The 17,693-nt window shown below is 49.6% G+C and overlaps 8 protein-coding genes across 8 annotated transcripts; 7 read left to right on the top strand and 1 right to left on the bottom strand.

Annotated features, from left to right (window-relative positions):
- Positions 1–187: 187 nt before the first annotated feature.
- C8Q69DRAFT_480130 (hypothetical protein) lies at positions 188–1,085 on the top strand. Its single transcript, XM_028631507.1, has 4 exons — positions 188–456; positions 540–550; positions 601–663; positions 731–1,085. The coding sequence occupies exons 1-4, from the start codon at positions 435–437 to the stop codon at positions 944–946; spliced, it is 312 nt and encodes a 103-aa protein (XP_028481837.1). The 5' UTR covers positions 188–434; the 3' UTR covers positions 947–1,085.
- Positions 1,086–1,201: 116 nt separating this feature from the next.
- C8Q69DRAFT_480128 (hypothetical protein) lies at positions 1,202–4,328 on the top strand. Its single transcript, XM_028631506.1, has one exon. It carries the CDS (start codon positions 1,652–1,654, stop codon positions 3,860–3,862), a length of 2,211 nt encoding a protein of 736 aa, XP_028481836.1. The 5' UTR covers positions 1,202–1,651; the 3' UTR covers positions 3,863–4,328.
- Positions 4,329–5,402: 1,074 nt separating this feature from the next.
- C8Q69DRAFT_480123 (hypothetical protein) lies at positions 5,403–6,983 on the top strand. The gene is made up of 2 exons (XM_028631505.1): positions 5,403–6,027; positions 6,091–6,983. The coding sequence occupies exons 1-2, from the start codon at positions 5,637–5,639 to the stop codon at positions 6,729–6,731; spliced, it is 1,032 nt and encodes a 343-aa protein (XP_028481835.1). The 5' UTR covers positions 5,403–5,636; the 3' UTR covers positions 6,732–6,983.
- Positions 6,984–7,192: 209 nt separating this feature from the next.
- On the top strand, positions 7,193–8,510 carry C8Q69DRAFT_510310 (hypothetical protein; the record flags this gene model as incomplete). The annotated part of the gene is made up of 4 exons (XM_028633179.1): positions 7,193–7,254; positions 7,322–7,416; positions 7,500–8,329; positions 8,427–8,510. 4 exons carry the CDS (start codon positions 7,193–7,195, stop codon positions 8,508–8,510), a joined length of 1,071 nt encoding a protein of 356 aa, XP_028481834.1.
- Positions 8,511–9,474: 964 nt separating this feature from the next.
- C8Q69DRAFT_106202 (hypothetical protein) lies at positions 9,475–11,758 on the top strand. Its single transcript, XM_028625062.1, has 2 exons — positions 9,475–10,096; positions 10,156–11,758. The coding sequence occupies exons 1-2, from the start codon at positions 9,675–9,677 to the stop codon at positions 11,504–11,506; spliced, it is 1,773 nt and encodes a 590-aa protein (XP_028481833.1). The 5' UTR covers positions 9,475–9,674; the 3' UTR covers positions 11,507–11,758.
- Positions 11,759–11,911: 153 nt separating this feature from the next.
- Positions 11,912–13,655, bottom strand: C8Q69DRAFT_480118 (hypothetical protein). The gene has a single exon (XM_028631504.1). The coding sequence runs from the start codon at positions 13,628–13,630 to the stop codon at positions 12,011–12,013; it is 1,620 nt and encodes a 539-aa protein (XP_028481832.1). The 5' UTR covers positions 13,631–13,655; the 3' UTR covers positions 11,912–12,010.
- Positions 13,656–14,115: 460 nt separating this feature from the next.
- Positions 14,116–15,257, top strand: C8Q69DRAFT_501519 (hypothetical protein). Its single transcript, XM_028632368.1, has one exon. It carries the CDS (start codon positions 14,311–14,313, stop codon positions 14,974–14,976), a length of 666 nt encoding a protein of 221 aa, XP_028481831.1. The 5' UTR covers positions 14,116–14,310; the 3' UTR covers positions 14,977–15,257.
- Positions 15,258–16,455: 1,198 nt separating this feature from the next.
- On the top strand, positions 16,456–17,653 carry C8Q69DRAFT_480116 (halotolerance protein). Its single transcript, XM_028631503.1, has one exon. It carries the CDS (start codon positions 16,687–16,689, stop codon positions 17,389–17,391), a length of 705 nt encoding a protein of 234 aa, XP_028481830.1. The 5' UTR covers positions 16,456–16,686; the 3' UTR covers positions 17,392–17,653.
- Positions 17,654–17,693: the final 40 nt, after the last annotated feature.

The raw sequence follows: 17,693 nt of genomic DNA, 5'->3' as shown, positions 1-17,693 counted from the left end.
GAGGAGTATCTTAAGGCTGTATCTATGATGAAATCTGTGCAACGAGATCAGAGAATGAAATGGTTATGCGGTGTGGTCACCTTTGGAAATATACCGCTCCAAGATAATGATCCTCGACCGGAGAATTGCGTCAAGATCATAAAGAAGGAAGCCTAGACCCTGGTCTTTGGAAAGATAAGGACTTCCGAGGGAACTAGCGGATGCTAACATGATAGAGAACTACCTACCTAGGTATATTCTCTGAGAATTATTAGTATACATCAGTTCTTATTTCTTTTGCAGTTATATTTTTTCTGATACTGCAAACCAGCCGCGGTTAACAATTCTGCTTGCGCGACGCTATATGCGAATGCTAGCTTCAGACAACCAGAATTAGTTCCTATGATGACTGCGTGCCACGACCCTGCATCTCGCAAACTAGTTGCTACATTCGGATGCAGGAAATATCCTTCTCATGTGAGTTTCAGCCGTAAGGTCTTTGGATAGTAAGTGATCGTGGCAATGAAATGAATTCTGCTAATGTACTTATTTTAATATAGCTATCGGAACCGTAAGCAGCCAGAGTTTGGGTTTGAATGGATTAACATTGACGAAATATAGTGTAGGCTATGTCATCAGCAGGGCCACAAGAAAGAGAAGTGCGCCTTCAGGGCTGACGATAAAGTATATGATCCTTCACTTCAAAATACCTGCACGGTGATTCGTACTTCCGTTGCTGACAGTTAAGTAGGGAACTTGGTCAAAGGGGGATCATTCTATTCGCAAAAGTTCATCTAAAAACGGAAGAGAGATAACCGGCTGGATACTTGAACGGGCTATAATCATTCCGGCCACCGTAGGAGCTGTGCGGTTATCCGGTCGGGCAATAAGAAATAAACTGTACTTCGCAACCTCCCCCGGGAACCTCATGTTGTATGTTGCTAAAAAGAAAAATGGGATTTTCTAGCAGCTCCCAGTTGTATAGAGACAGATGGGAGATGACATTAATGAGGCAGCAGCGGATTCTGAGGCGAGGCGCGTTTTCTGTCTCGATTAGAAGCCTCTCCATCACATCAAGATCTCCTTTTCGGGGTACTAAATACCACTCACATTGTTTAAACATATTGATGAAAGTAATAGTCATCGGAAATTGTTGGTTAGCCACCTCCAGTTCTATTGCCCCTTACCATCTCGGGAAAGGCGTTGTCAAGAGAAGGGCGCGCTCCGCATTCTCCACCAGTGACTAACCGCTCAATTATTCTAACTATGCCCCGTAACTAACTACGTCCAACGTCCATTATGGGATCATGATGTCTCCCGCTTCCCAGGGAACCGTAATTCTTCTGCTGTTCTGCTCTCCTATACGCCAGGATAGGAATCCGCTACGCTGACGCTCAACGTGGTGCGGAGGGGGCCTTGATCAGCAATCCTTTAACTAGTGCCCATCTGAAGCACTCAGAAACGCTACCCAGTGGCCATTTCTTTCAACATTTCTCTCCCTTTCCTGTTCTCAGCTTATCAGATTCTTCTTGGGAACATCGTATCGAACAATCATCTGCCTCTCCGAACAATTGCTGGGCGGTTCAGGTCCGCTTACAGCTGGCCGTTATTGACGAATCCACTCTCGTCCACTGCGCTGAGTCACAGACCTAGGAGAGTTACAAAGCGCAAGATGGAATACTTCGACTTCGACGGAGCTTCCCTTGGCTCCCAGGTCCTGGAGGACGACGTAGCTTCTGACTGTCAAGAGATTGACGAGGCGGATGCCGTCGCCAACTACGACGCGCTCTTCTTCGACAAGAACGTCCAATTGCCGACGAACCCTCCTGCTGCTGACACTGTCCACCCAGAGGCAGGCGAGGCAGAGGAAGACGCGGACGTATCCCTGGATCCTCGCGGACAGCCTATGTTCCGTGCCAAACAGCCTTGTGACTTCTGCCGTCGTATGGGTTTCGACTGTTTTGTCGCCCAAAGAGGGGTGCTGCAGAACGGTTGTACATGCTGTATATCTCTGTACCGCGAATGCAGCTTCACACACGCGAAAGCCCCTTATAAATATCTGGATACGTTACAATCATTGACAGAGGACGTTGACATTCCAACTGGTGGTCCAACCGGAAAGAGAATCTTGAAATCTTTGGGCGGTCGCCAGACCTACGACGACTTCGATTCGAGATCCAGGAAAAGTGGTGCTCGGTTCCCTCGCGAGGCTGTTCGTATCTTGAAGAACTGGCTCTCCCAACATAGCGAACATCCATATCCGACTGAGCAGCAAAAGGACGAATTGAAAGAGCAGACTGGGCTAAAGCGAAGTCAGATCTGCAACTGGCTGGCCAACGCCCGCCGGAGGGGGAAGGTCCGTCCTTCACCACGCAGCAGTTCTCCGGTCCCTGGGGCTATCGACATACCAGCTCAGACTCTGCCCCCAGGAATGGACATGTCACTGCTGACTCCTCTTGAACGTTGGAAATACTCGCCTCCCGAGAACGAAGCCGCCTCGAAGACTGCTATTATTCGAGCCATGGCCAATACTCAGTTTGACGACGAACAGATCCAATCTGGGCACTCACGCTCGCGCTCTCTCTCGCGGAGAACTGGTTCTAGCAACGACTCCAGCTTTTCCAATTCTAACCTGTTCCAGGCTCCCTCCGTCAGCAGTTTTGAAACAACTCGGTCCTCTCTCTCAGAGATGTCGTTTGCCTCTGCTTTCTCGCATCGCTCATCCATCGGTTCGTTCAATTCCAATTCTGTGGATAGGAAAGAGAGACGGCGCCGTCGCAAACCATCGGCTTCGTCTAGTGCTCTAAGTCAGCAAAAGACAAGGGGCGCTCGCATCTTTCAGTGTACGTTTTGTACTGATGCCTTCCCTACAAAGTACGACTGGCAACGTCACGAGAAGTCCTTGCATCTTGCGTTGGACAAGTGGACCTGTGCTCCCGGAGGCGGGATAGTATTCCGAAACGGACAAGCCTTTTGTGCCTTCTGCAAGGCCCCTAATCCTAACGAGGACCACCTTGAATCTCATAATTACTCCGATTGTCAGGAGAAGGCTTTGCAAGAACGGACATTTTATCGGAAAGATCATCTCAACCAACATCTACGTCTCATGCACGATGTCAAGTTTGACTCATCTATGGAGAGCTGGAAGAGTGCGACGACAGAGCTAAAGTCTCGCTGCGGGTTCTGCTCGGTCCAGTTCACCACGTGGAAAGAGCGGATCGACCATCTCGCGGCTCACTTCAAGAATGGCGCTGATATGAGACAGTGGCAAGGCGATTGGGGGTTTGAGCCGTTCGTTCAACGCCTGGTAGAGAACGCCGTGCCACCCTACCTGATAGGCCAGGAACAAAGATCTATGGATCCTTACCAGGCGTCTTCTCAATCCCTCAGTTCCAGTTTCCAGAGTCCTGCTCCTAGGCAAAGTATATTCTCCTCTGTGCCTCCTAGCATGCCGGGTAGCTTGAGCGGAAGCTACGCTGGCAGTTTTGGAGTGCCGTCCGCAATAGCCGCGCCGGCATTAGCAAGTGACTGGGGAAGTAACTTCCCTACTTGCGCGCTATCAGCATCTACATCTGCACCAGTCAGTGCACTTGCTGACTCGTCGGTGCAGATGGGATTCGATCCGGAGTTCCTTCAGCAGCCGAATGATAGTTACGGGGACCTCCATCATGATGATATGGAAGGTCTCGACTTTGGCGGTGTCGAGGTGCGAGATCAAGGAATGAGAATGACAGACCCTGACGACCTCGCATCGAAGCACACTATGTCCGCTAGTAAACGAAGCCCTGCGTCCGACTCTGGCTTCAGTTCCGCCCAAAACCATTCACGATCCACCTCGATCCCATTTTCAGAGCCGCTTTTTGAAAACTCCCACCTATTCTAGTCTTTTCCGAATTTTATGGCAGTCTGGTACCTGCTGACTTTGACGAGATATTCTAGATAGCAATGAATTCCGAATGGGAACGATATAGTTGCAGTGGATAGTTATGCCGTTTGAGGCTATGATGGAGGTCGAACATGAAACCGCATACGGAACCGTTTTCATGTCTGCATTGCACAAAAGGCATTATTTCACATGTTCTGGCATATTCATCTTTCATGCGAAGTCTTGCTTTTTTCTTTCTCTCTTTGACTTTTCTCGTATTCTATTCGCTTGCTGGGAAGAGTCATGACCGCTGAAGATGAGATGATGCGAGTATTCCTTCTGGACGCATGCATTAATGAGGCAGCTAAAAGTTGTTTATAATGCTGCTATAATTGAAACCGAATCGAGGTCTGTCTGGTAGATATTGTGGGCGCATGGAGTCTTTTTAGCGTGGAGAAAAAAGAAAACGAAAACGAAAACGAGACATTCTAAACTACCCGCGCTCTGTAATAACTATCGTAAAAGTAGAGTTGGGCTCACCTTTCTCTGTGATAGGTGTCTAATTGTCCGGTCATCCTCCACTGGTTCGAAGCACGGTCAACAGCCGAAAGGGACTGGTACACGTTCCGGTGATCAGCACGTATACTTAAATCTACGCTTTTCACTCTAAGTCCCCTTCCTTGCATGACATGCTACAAACATATTCATCTAGATCATCCCAGCCCCAGAATGACAATTCTGAATTTACCTGTCAGATAATATCTCGGTCTTGACGCAGTGGATACCACGACGATCACACCAGTCAGTCAGTCAAAGCAACGCTACTTAAGTCAGGATTCAAATCTAACCACACACAGCAGCAAGACGTTGCACTCGTTGATCAGATGATAATTACATTACCCACTCACTCAATGGATTAGTTACCTAGTGAACAACGATCTTTGGGACGACGCCACATCGTTTACATCTTCCCGAGGCGCATGGAATCCAGGTAGACGGCTCTCGAAGATCCTACAGCATCTCATCCGTTCTCTACTCTATGCTACAAGCTATAATGTTTCGCCCGGAGAGGAGAAAGAAAGTGATAGGAGATCATTTCGGCCAGATTCCACCCGTCCGTGTCACACAGAGCAACCTGACCTTACATGTACAGTACGTCCCTGGAGAATTGATAATGTTTCACTGTGCTGTGCTCAGATCTTTTCAATTAGCCTTCTGTGTGTATCTGCACATCCAATAATGGTTCAACCCTGAGCGGAGTATGTAAGTCGGAGTCGAGCCATGTGTGCGAAACACAGCATCTGAACCGTCTGCGTCTATGGTAAAATCAAGTCCCGACATAAGTACCAACCAGCATCTCAATCTCAGTTAGATGAGACAGTAACGAAGCCATGGAACGTGATCGAATTAGCTTTTCTGGGTCAACTTCTCTCCCTTGGATTTTAAGTTACTACGGGATCTGTCGCCAGTCCGAGTATTAACCGCGATCTAAGCAAGCTAGAGTCGTCTAAGTAGCGGTGGGGGATAGGAAAGGCAGAAGGACGATAAAAAGAGCCGCCTGTTACTTAGTCAAGTATCTAGAAGGATGTAACTAAGTATTTGACATGTGAAAGTCTCGTCTCGGGATCTTTTTGACGTCTCAACGGTCCGAGCGAGATACGATACGATACTTTACGATAACTGTGCCGTCCGATAGTCAAGCGATCAGATCACATCAGGTCAGATTTGCCGACCTGATCACGGCTACCTCCCGGTTTAAGTACTTAACTAGAAACCAGACGAGCATTGCCAGATGTTCTGGTCAGCCGGCGCGGAGGGCACATCGATGCATCCCCTTTCCGCCCAGCCTCGAGTGCTCTTAACGGTTCTCCCCGCCTCGTTGAGACGATGTATCCCGCGTCTTGACCGTTCGTTAACGACAAGTACCCTGACGAGCACGACATCTTCAACGCCCGATCTATGCAGAGGAATCGTCTGCAGCTCGGAGCCGCAATTGCAGTGCTATGATTTCCCGCCAGAGTCAGTGGGATACTCGCGGCGACCGGCCACGGCAACGACGGCAGCGGGGGATGATAACGAGTCCTCCAGTTCGTGTTCTGGCCGATCAGATATGTCGATCGAGATGGATCAGATGGTGAAGTATGAGGTCGAGTCAGGGCTGAGGTGGAATCGAATAGTTCCGGGTAAGTTGCCGTCGTCGCGACATTGATCTATATGCGATAAGTATTAACCAACATGCTTGCTAGCATTCAATCTCCTCCGAAACGCCGGATACGAAGCCCAACAACCTCGCGCTGACAGCCGTCTGGTACGGTCTCTATATATCAACGGGCTTCTCTACCTCCTCGAAGCTCTCCCTGCCGATCTAACCCGCGAAGAAACCGCTTCTATCCGCGACAGACTCCCCGAAACTATCGCATCCCCATCCACCGCCCTGTCATCTAGCTCACAAAACATATCCTCGAGAAATAAATACGGCCGATATAACACCACCTGGAACGCATCCGCAGAACCATCCTACCTCCACCGCATCCTCGCTTATTCTATCATTCAATGCTTCTTAATCATCCAGCTCCTTAGCCCCTACATCAGAGTGTTGCTCCAGCAAGCATATCAATACGAGCGATCGCACCGCATCACAGAGCGCGTGGTCACAGCGACATTAGGCGCAGCCGATAGTCTCGGTAAAAGCGGCGTCACCGCCGTGCTCGGTTTCAGAGAAGGGAGACTCGGCGCGGCGGTCTCCGAGCTTGCTTCCTGGTGGATCGAAGGCGTCACAGGCGGGATCTGCGAAGGTGTTGGGGAAGGATTGATCATTTTAGGAGCTGCGCGATCCCAGACTGATCCTTTGGGGATAGGTCTGGGGGCGGGGAAAGAGTCGAGCTAATTAAGAAGGCTGTTTCCGGTGCATAATGCATAAGGATGATGATTTAGAAAGGAAAAAAGGCGTCTTATTGTTTTGGTTTATCTCTTTGTTTCTGGCGCACTGGTGGCATATTGCTTTGTTTTTTTGCTTCTCACAATTGTTGTATAGTGATTTAGAATAGACCGCTTTGTTCTTGGTATGTGAAACTGGTACCTGTGTATGTACATGCAATATGTCAGGCTGCAGCCTTAGAACATGGAAAATTCACCTGGTACAGATCTGAACATCAGCTGCATTCATTTCAGCATTCCTATAGCCTGTTTTATGCTGGCTCATCAGCCTCATCCAGTCCATCTGTCGTGAAAGATGGTAATACTGATACGGACCCGCCGATGCGGGATGCCGAGAGCCAACCCAGGCTAGAGCGTTTAATCATCCACGATCAGGAACTCTTCCATTCCACGTCCCCAGCCCATTCCGACATGTCGACAGTCAAGCTTCCAAACATCCCATCACTGCGCCGGCATCAGCTTCTTCTAGAGTTGTGAGTAGTCCTGCTGTTTCTCACTTGGTGGTCTCCGGAGCGCCAATCGCTGACCACACCTCCGCAGTGCAAGCTTAAAGCATGCTCCGCCTCCAGGGGTATACGTGAGTCTCACCCCAGGAGACCCTTCTCTCTGGTCTGGTGTGCTCTTCGTCCGCAGTGGTAGGTCTTTTGGAGCTGGAGACAGCTTCTCCGCTGCCTTTCTGTGACTGTTGAAGCTGGGCTGACGGAGACATGTGCCCCAGGTCCCTATGCTTCGGCCATCCTCCGTTTCAACATCCGCTTTCCAGCAGCATATCCTGATCTGCCACCGTTGGTGACCTTCTCGACGGATATATTCCATCCGCTGATAGTGCCCTTCACCACATATACATTCACCACCGGTTCCTCCAATGCGGATCCCGTGAGTGCAACCGATGAAGAGAGGCTTCCGCCAGGCGGGTTCAGTCTGCGACATGGATTCCCTCATTGGTTTGGCAGGGCCCGAAGGAGCACGGGCGCCTCAGTGGCTTCATCGAGGAACGTGAGCGGCAGCGCTCCCGCGAGTGCTGGTCGGGACTCTATCGGTTCCGCTGGCAGACCGTCCGAGCCGGGAAGTAACGAGCAGAAAACGCAGAACGATGCAGCGGGACCGTCGAGTCCTCGACAGGACGAGCAGGATACTGGTAATGATGCCTCAGGATTGAATGCTCCAGCAGGCGGTGTTAGTGCGAGCCAGCGCGTATCACCAGTTCCTTGTGCGGACCGACCTGGCGAGTATAAGAAAGATGTGCCGGTAGTAGCATTGCTGAACTACATTCGGTCCACATTTGATGACGAGAAAGTCTTGGATAGCCTGCCTCTCGAGGCGGCTGGAGACCCAGGAGCGTGGCACGCGTGGCGGGCTCACCGTCGTCTACCGGGTGCGAGTTCCACGGGAGATGCCAGCTCAAAGAAAGGGAATCCCCAGGCCAGACGTCCTGGTGAATGGAACTGGGAGGGAGTTTGGGAGAAACGAGTCCTTTCTGGCATTGCTGCGAGCCAATCAGATGCCATGTTATTTGGCGGCACTCCGCGCAGTGGTAGCGACGAAACAGTAAGTACTCCGAGATCTCGAGTCCCTAAACCCATACGCATAACGCGGTATGATACATCACGATGCGGCAGCACAGTAACTAAAACTGAATGTGTAGATACGCTTCTTGAACATGGACGAGGCCAGCTTGGCGAATGTTAAGCGAATCATCATCCCGCAGACGGAGGAGGTTCATGAGTGATACGATTTGCGCTTTTCATCAGATATACCCATTCTGTTCTGTACATCATCGAGTAATCAACATATCCTTGAGAATCCGCCCGTGGTTCTATCTACCTACTTTACGAGACCAATGTTCCTTCCGCAATTGCATGCCATGAATTCCCCTTTTTTCCAGCCACTTCCTGTGCTCGCGGTACCTTCCTGAAGCAAACAGCATGTCGATATCAGAACTGATTCTTCTGTTCAATTCATGACAGATGACGTCAGTTCATGAAAGTGTTCTTCCTATCTCTTTGTTTCTCCTGTTGCAGTCACTTCTTAGCGCGAACGCGTCGATAGTGAGAGGCTGGGCTCCAGAGCGCGTGCTGTTTCTTCGTATCCTCACTTGAGCTGGACCTCCTCTTCTTCTCCTTCTCCCCCTCTTCTCCAAGCGAGATGCCTCTTGGGTACTCCTTCGATCTGAAAAGCACCGTCCTCGTGCTCGCTCTAGTCCTCGTCCCTATCGTGGTTCTCTTCTGTATCGTTGCAATAGCCCTCGCTTGCTCCCAGTTCTGGAGTACAAGACCTGGCTTGACCTGGCTTGTCTCCTGGAAGAGAGCTCGTGGTCAGCACAGGAGCAGCCGTTCTGACACTCCTCGGAGCTCGACCTCCACCAAGCGAACGGACTCGACGGAAGAGGATATCAGATATCAGGATCCCGTCGTAGGGAAAGAGCACGTCTAAGTATCCAGTCTCTTCTTGTCCTGCCCTGACTCGTACCCCTCTCTGCCAACTGTGGTCCATCTCCACCAAATCCTAACAGGGGTTATGGCCGATTATCCAAGGCCACTTCGGATTGTCAAAAGTCCAACCCATATCGTCAGCCAGACTCGCTCCGAGTCATACCCGGGCATACCAGCGAGAGGTTCTTCTATCGGAGAGACCTCAAACATGTTCTCTGGACATCTGCCCAGCACGCCCACGCCACCTCCTAGGGCTGGTGCTATGAATAGTCTCAATGTTCGCAAGACACGCAATCCTGAAGACAGATCGTCTGACGCTACCATGTCCTCTACTCCGGGTCTGCATGAATCCCCAGTTGGGAACCGTAGAGGACCGAGCGAGGTAATTTGTGCCTCGTCCCTTTCATACCTGACTGTTCTTAACCATGTTTGTCTAGTCACCAAGCAATCGTGTTGTATCCATGGAAGGGGATCAGCATGGCTCCAAACCGGGACTTGTCAAGAAGTTCTTCCGTTCGTTTGACTCCAGAGGAAGAAAATCTAGCATTGAGAATCCCATCATTCCGATTTCTCTCCCAATGGGATTGGAAGGCTCAACGGCGAATACATCCAGAGCGCCCTCCGGTGACATAACCTACGGTTTCGACAATTCCGCCCAGCAGGACCGCAACTTTTCACTCGAACGGCGCAGGACATTTGGGCAGCTGACTATTCCTGCCATAGTTCCAGGTGTTGAAATCGTTCCTCTGAGTCACAGAATTGGTGTGGAAGAGACGCTCCTGTACACCTATGTCAGAGTCGAGCTCAACCTGCCGGAGCTTTCGAATCCCGACGAACTACCTCACGATTTCCCTCTCGACATCATCTACATAATGGATAACACGTAAGTTCATAAAAAAACGGCGCATTGGTTCTTCTCTCCCGTTCTAACGTTATGTCTAGATCTTCCACGCCGCCAGTGAAGCAGAGGGAATTCAGCGAGCTCGTCTTCAAGTGGGTCACCATGCTTAATCGGGACAGAGTTCGATTCGCAGTGGCCTGCGTTAATGACAGCCCCGAGGGTGGTCTAAAGTACCTTCTGCGGCTGGGCAAGCATTCGCGACAGGGTGCAAAGGTCGAGATAGACAAGTTTCACGAGCACCACTTAACTCCTAGAAAACAGGAGGGCCTCCTGCTGCGCAAGGCAGTCAGCCAAGCATCTCACGATCTTCTAGCTGGTGATGGAAAGGCTTTGTGCCATATCGTCCTTGTCACGTTTGAGCCGCCTGACCCGTTTCCTATGCCAAAGATGGACCGGCGCGTGGGATTCCACACTGTCTCCCCTGGAGCTCGATTCAACTTCGCAGATAATGTTCCGCCATTTGGATGGCACGTGCAGATGACGGCCTACCCGACTCATACCTCGTACATCCAGAGAATCCAACACATAATGAGCCATTTACACACTGGCATCAATGCTGGAGCCGTCAGCAATCTCACAATCAAGCTCAATGCAGGAGATGGATGTCTGATAGAATCATCGGCGAATGACATCAAATTTGAAAGGCTCCGTCTAGGTGAGCTATGGACAGTCCCAATCTATGTGAGGGTTCCTGCGGCATCTATCAAGCAAATGGTTGGCCATGACATCCCAGAGGAGCAAATGCCCATCAGGGACGATGAAAACTTGAGCATCGATGAGCTCTTTTCTCAGCTACAGAGAATGGTGAGTATGCCTAAGCAGAGCGATCCACAACGCATCTATACGGCTGTGCTGGAATACGATTATTCCCCTGTTCCTGGAACGCGTGTGTCACAGGTCGCTACTTGTAACGTTATTCGCATTCCTCCGGATCCGCGCACGCCTAGAAGACGTCACAATCCGCAGGGCCTACCATATGGTGGTCCTGGTGCTCCCTTCAACACTACTGGGCCTGGAACCCCCCTCAACGCTACTGGTGCCCTCAATGTCGCTGGTGCTCACTTGGCATATGGGAGCATGCAGAATCTCCGTCATGCAGCTGGTGACCCGCGTGAGACTCCACGTCAGGGCTCGTATGGAAACACCAGCGTACTCAAACAGTTCCCATTCAACCAGGGTCAGCCATCTCCGATGGCCTCCAGCGCTCATTCTCAGCCTCACCCACAGTCCTTCAAGGACCGTTTTACTAGATCCCATGAGAATATGAGATCGAAGTTCAAGCTATTTTCTGACAAGCAGAAGCTTCAAGGTGGACTCCAGGAGGATCCTGTGCCCGAGGAGCCAAACTACGAGTCAGACTACGAGGAGCCACACTACGAGAACATTTTCTGAACGGATGGTCTTCTCTTGATCATTATCACGCTGGTGAATTGGATTGGTTGAGCAGTTGGCTAAGTGGCTGACCTGGATATTTTCTCTCGATATGTTTTCATGCCACTTTTTTTTCACTTGTTCCTCGCTTTACAAGCTCGATGACACCCTTTTGGGTTGTGCCTATGCACTTCATTTCTCACTTTTCTTGAGATCTCGAGACCCTTCGGAGCCATAGTGCTCAGCACATGAGCCTTTTGTGGCCCGTTACGGCTTGGAACGAGTTTGCTTGCTGCCCTTTTTTTACACTTTGTTTTCACGGTATGGCGACCCTTCGGGGCATAATGGTCGACACTTAATAGTCTGGTGACGCTCTAAGGGCGATAATTCTCAGCAACTCATGTCGTTATGACCTATCATGGATTGAAATGAATAATATTTTTTCTCTTTGATTATCAGTTAGTCATCATATCATTAGCTCGTAAAGTATTCTTTCTTCTGAGATATATAAGCCCCAAAAGGCATTCATTGCCCATTATCGCCGCGAATGCCATCCACAAAGTTACTTAATCGATCAGCCTCCTCGACCTTGTCCTTCTGTCTTCCCCTCCAGATCGGTTCCCCGTCGTCATCAAACTCCGCCCACTGGAAGAATCCACATCCTGCCCTCCCAGGAGAGAAACCCGCGTAGCACATCCACATGTACCGACCCCTCGTCTCGCGCTTCCGCGACGAGCACCTGAGGACCGTCGGCACGCCACATCGGCACCGGGGTGTGTGGCGCGGATGCAGCGATTCGCGATACCAGCGATAGGTGATGTTAATGCGACGATTCCCCGAGATCGGGTGCGGAGAGATGGTTTGCGCGGGCGCGATGCAATGTTTCCATTCCTCTTGCATTTCAGCATGCATCACCAAGAGCGAGTTATGCGGGAGGTGGATGGATATTTGGCCCTGTGCATCAGTACGATTGTTCTTGTTGCTGCTGTTGCTGCTGTTGCTGCTGTTGCTGCTGTTGCTGCTGCTGCTGCTGCTGCTGCTGCTGTCTTTTGATTGATTATTCTCATCATCGTCACGAGCCACGATTTTCCGCACTCGAAATTCCCTCTCGACGCCTAGACTCAAACTGCCGATGATAGCGCGAGGACCGAGATACGTCAACTCATCAGAATGAAACCCCACACTCTCCGCAGGACCATCGTAACAATTCACAAACGCAGCATTAGGCATCCACTCTCTGGGAGACTGATACTTCAACTTCTTCCCATCAGGATAGAAATCTCGAATCCTCTTCCTGACCTCCTCATTCACGGCCCGCTGAACCTTTGCAGAAACAGCACGCATATGCGGCGTAATCTGCCTCACATCCGTCCGATACTGCCCGTTATAGGCATACTCCGAAATTTGCTGGCGTCGTTCCTCCGGACTCGCAACGTACAAGCTGGCCGTGTGCGGGCTTTCGACGATGTTTTCGAACAGTTGGAACTTGTACCGTGGGAAAGAGCGCGCTTCGTCGAGGAGTTCTCTTAGAAGTGCGTTCGCCTCTTCTGCGGGAAGGAAGTTGTGGATGATGCTGCAGGGTGTATGTGCGGCGATATCCGGGGGCGAGAAGAGATGGAGTGTTTTGCCCTTTTTCGTTATCGGGGTAGTAGTGGATGGTCTTGATGATAATGGGTTGGGAGTTTTTGTAATGGCGTAGGAAGACAACGAGCTTTGTATTGTAGGCGTTGAGGGAATATGTCCTGTTGATTTTGATATTCTTTCTTTCTTCGCTGGTGGTAGAAGATGTGGCGATATATTATTATCTGTAGTATCTTCCAGTTGAGATGTCCGTTCCCTTTTCTCCGCAGAAAGAGCAGACGAAGCAGCGTCGACGGATCCGTCATGCGAAATTAAGACTTCTAATAATTTACTCTGCTCTGTATCTGGGAAAAGAGACATCATCAAGGCCAATTTCATCTCTGTGGACTCCTCCTCATCAGCAGCGAAAGGCGCTGGCTGCGGATGCGGATGCGGTTGATGTTGAAGTTGATGGTGCTGTTTCGACGCCACATCTCGTTCTTCCCGTGGAGGAGAGACGCGTCGACGTTTTCGAGATACAAATGCATCCATTACTTTTGTACGCGGGCCTCGGCTTGGAGCCATCGACAGGGCATAGATTGGAGGAAGAAAGATTTCTTTTTTGTTCGAGAGTTATTATTTGTAGTTGCACCCATCATTGCTAATCAGCACGTGATGTCGCCCGTCTTATTCTCAAAGTGGCCAATCAGAGGAGAGTGGGAGTTTTTGGGTGTCGCGTTGGGAGAATTGTTATGGGGAGGAGGTATAAAGAGGCTTTTATGACTGTTATTTCAGTGTGGATTGTTCATATGATGGATTGCTGGGTCAAGGAGCTTATTGTATACTTACAGGATGAGATTCGCGCTTTTGATGTCTCTGGACACAAGTTGATAGTAATCAGCTTTTTATACTACATCGTTCGCTTGTTCTGTTTCTATTTTGCAGGTCAGAACTTGACTTTTTGGGATAATGCGGTTATGTCTATACTGGAAGACGGTATCTTTACCTTTTCCGTGTTTTCTTTCGAAATACTGACGTGCGTTCGAACACTACTAGTATGTACATTTCGAGTCGTGTAGGAAGAATGAGGTAAGAGTATCCCAAAACTTTAACCAGACTACATCCTCACAATATGCCACTATCCAGACTCTTTTTCTAATTCTATCTTCTACTTCTGATCTTTCCAGGTTATCATGAAAATCACGGAAATGCCCCATACAGTTACACAAGGTTGTCTTTCAATCTATCCCAGATAACCTCTCGCCATGTCCATGTTCCTGCTCCACGTCATCGAAGAGTCTCTTCATCGAGTACACCTAAACGGCCTGGCTACTCGCGTTCGCCATCTCGAACTCCACCTCAGAAGCAGCAAATGGCGAGTCCTCGACTGGCAGAAGCGCTATCAGAAAGAAGAATACAACGGGACATATATCCTTCAGCGCGAGCTATACCTCAATGAAGAAGTGAGCTCATATCTCGAAGCAGCCAAGCGACATCCCCTCACGAACGAAGAAGATCAACAGCTCCGAGAATGGGAAGCGGAGCTAGACCAGCTCGACCTGGTCTGGTTACGACATCAGTGCGCGCTCTCGCAGCTCATGCTGGAGAAGCCGCACGGTCTATTCATGGCACATTGGGAGAAGGCACGGCAGGATCCGAATAAGCAGTGGACTAGGGAGAGTTATCAATGCTTGGATAGAGGAGGGTGTTGTGAGAGGAACTGTGGATGTTGTGTGAGGCCGATGGTGACGCATCGGTTACCGGAATTGTATGTCTATGTGCATTGTACGGAGGCGTGTGGGTGTTGTATTCGATTTCGCGAGGAACAGGAAGCTCTCAAGTCGACGCATCCTCGAGAGGGACTTAAGTATAGATTGCCGGTTTCTGTGCATGAGGAAGATGGCTCTTCTGATTCTGAGTTGTTGACCTGATGCGTGTGATGATTTATGATGCTGGATCAGCCCGACTATTCTCTTGATGGCGCTTTCAGGGATTTGTTCCAATAAACTTATATGAAAAGGCATGGGATTAATGAAGTTTTAATATTCGATGTTAATTCTGGCTGAGCTTGAATTCTCTAACAACTAGCTCAACCTATTAAGGTATCTCTGTGGGTGGAGCTAGAAGGCGTGCCGTAGGCAGGCTCCGACATTGATCACCCCAGTGATGAGTCTTACTGGTAAAGACATGAAGATTGCAACCTTGTTACCCTTGAGTCAGCCTTGCGATCTCCTAATTGAGTATGTTTAGTACACGAGAAGTTGGGGTCCAAAGCGTGATACGAGGGCGTACAGATTCACATCGTGGCTGTGCCCCGAAGCCGGACACTTGTTCTCGCTGCAGAGGCTAACCTCTCACTCACGACACCGATGTCCTTATAAATTGTTAGAATTGATGGTTTCTGTCTTTTCTTTCTAGTTACTTACTAAAAGGGATTATGAGTTACAACCACAACTCATGAAAAAATCGAGTCTGCGATCAGAAAATTTGAAATCTCAGCTCTAAATCTACCCTTTAACAACAACACAATGAGACCTTCAGATTGTCCAAGTTGTACGCTTTTCCAATTTATCGCCGCTTGGTCTCTGAACTCAGGCCCATTCTGGGCGTTTCTGATCATCATCGCTGTCTGGGTACGGCAATCTCTCAAGTTGGATGGAAACGCGGATCCCAAACAAGATCACCCAAAGGAACCGCTCACGAAATGGCTCCAACCGTATATCAAAACACGGGCACAGTTGCTTATCGTCTTTTTTCTTCATATAATACTTGTCGCCATGCTCTTCGTGGAGGGCTATTGGATTCTGCAGCTATGGTGGCAATACATTCAAGGGTTCTGGACCTGGGAACTGAAATACTGTGAATGGTCCAAGCAATTTTATCAGTTCGTCATGATAGTGTTTCTCGGACTGCTATTGCCGATACTGTTATCTACGGGCTTGTTGCTGGTGATGACGGACCTAGGTTCCTTGGGCGAACTTCTGGAATGGAAATTTGGAGGAGGGGCGGTTGATGGATCTCAGTCGTCTGAGTCATCTAGAACAAAGACAGACCACACAGAATAAGAGTGCAACGCAGCTGGTATACATGGATAAATTAGATCATCTAGTTATTCCCATTTGGTGGTTCCAGGACTTAGGGACTTAGGGAATTTTTGATTATATTTAATTAGGGAATTAGGGAATTAGGGCTTAGGGCTAGAAAGGTCAGCGTGGTTCGGATAGGCGCTAAAATCTCATCGTGGTTCCAGGGAGTTTCAAACCATGCCGAGCCTATGCCAAGAAAAAGCTCAGCGTGGTTCCAGTAATTGCTTTAGGAAGGCGGAATAAATGGGCAGAATTTGGAACCACGCGGAGCTTTTTTGGAACCACGCCGAGCTGTATGCCCGTTCCAGAATGACAAACTACAGTACTTGTTGGCTGACTAATGGTCCGTTGAAGATCACATCACACGCCGCTTTACTATTTGCTCATCCCGATTCCTCATAACTTACCTACTTACTATTCTGATATCAGATATAGATCATGGATCGAGCGCGAGATCGTGACTGAATCCTGCCACTGCTGCTCGTGGGCTGATATATAACCAGCTGCATAGAGAAGACTCCCTAGCAGCGCTGCGATATTCCCACCTACGACGACATGGACCGCAACTCTGCTGCTGCCCTCACGGCAGCACTCAACGATGGCAAAATCCACCTTCTTCTAGCTGCCACGGGATCTGTGGCAATCGTAAAGCTCCCACTCATCATATCCGCTTTTTCAAAATACCCTAATATCTCTATTCGGGTCATTCTCACTCACAATGCGTCCCGCTTTCTGATGGGCCAAGCCGCCGAAACACCAACGTTGGAAGAACTGGCTGCCCTCCCTAACGTTGATGCGGTCTACCAAGATGAGCATGAATGGGCCGAGCCCTGGAAAAGAGGCTCGAGTATACTACACATAGAGCTCCGTCGATGGGCCGATTTGCTGGCCATTGTTCCGCTGGACGCCAACACCCTGGCGAAGATCGCGGGTGGTTTCTGTGATAACCTCTTGACGAGCGTCGTTCGCGCATGGGATGTTAGTCCGAATAACCCACGAAGACCTAGGATTATCGTCGCTCCTAGCATGAATACCGCGATGTGGCTGCATCCGATCACCGCGAAGCAGGTCCGGGTACTGGAAGAGGAATGGGGCGTCAACGGGCAGAATCCAGATCAGGGGTGGTTTGAAGTATTACGACCGCAGAGTAAACTGCTGGCCTGCGGCGATCTGGGAGACGGGGCTATGCGCGAGTGGCAGGAGATTGTTGCTGTAATTAAAGACCGGTTAGGTCTTGACGACCAGGTTGAAACGACTTGATTTAAGTGTATACGCCTGTGAACACTGTTTACTACTGGTATCTGTTACTTGGTAATTTGATTATTCTACTGGGTCGTCGCATGGCTTGTCAGTGTGATACCTATTCCCGCAAAGGGTACCGGATCGATGGTCACTACGTAAAAATATATATACTTGCGTAGTAGAGCACTTTACCATGCGCATTATCTACGACTCAATAGATTCCGTCAAGATCCAAGAGCAGAGAAGCAGAGATATTGGAATAACATTTTGATACAGAAACAAAAGCTTAATTGCATGAAGAACTAGAGGGTACCGAAATC

This window comes from Paecilomyces variotii (assembly GCF_004022145.1).
Source record: "Paecilomyces variotii strain CBS 101075 chromosome Unknown C8Q69scaffold_14, whole genome shotgun sequence".
Classification (NCBI taxonomy): Eukaryota; Fungi; Ascomycota; class Eurotiomycetes; order Eurotiales; family Thermoascaceae; genus Paecilomyces; species Paecilomyces variotii.
This window is presented reverse-complemented; position numbering and strand designations above follow the sequence as displayed.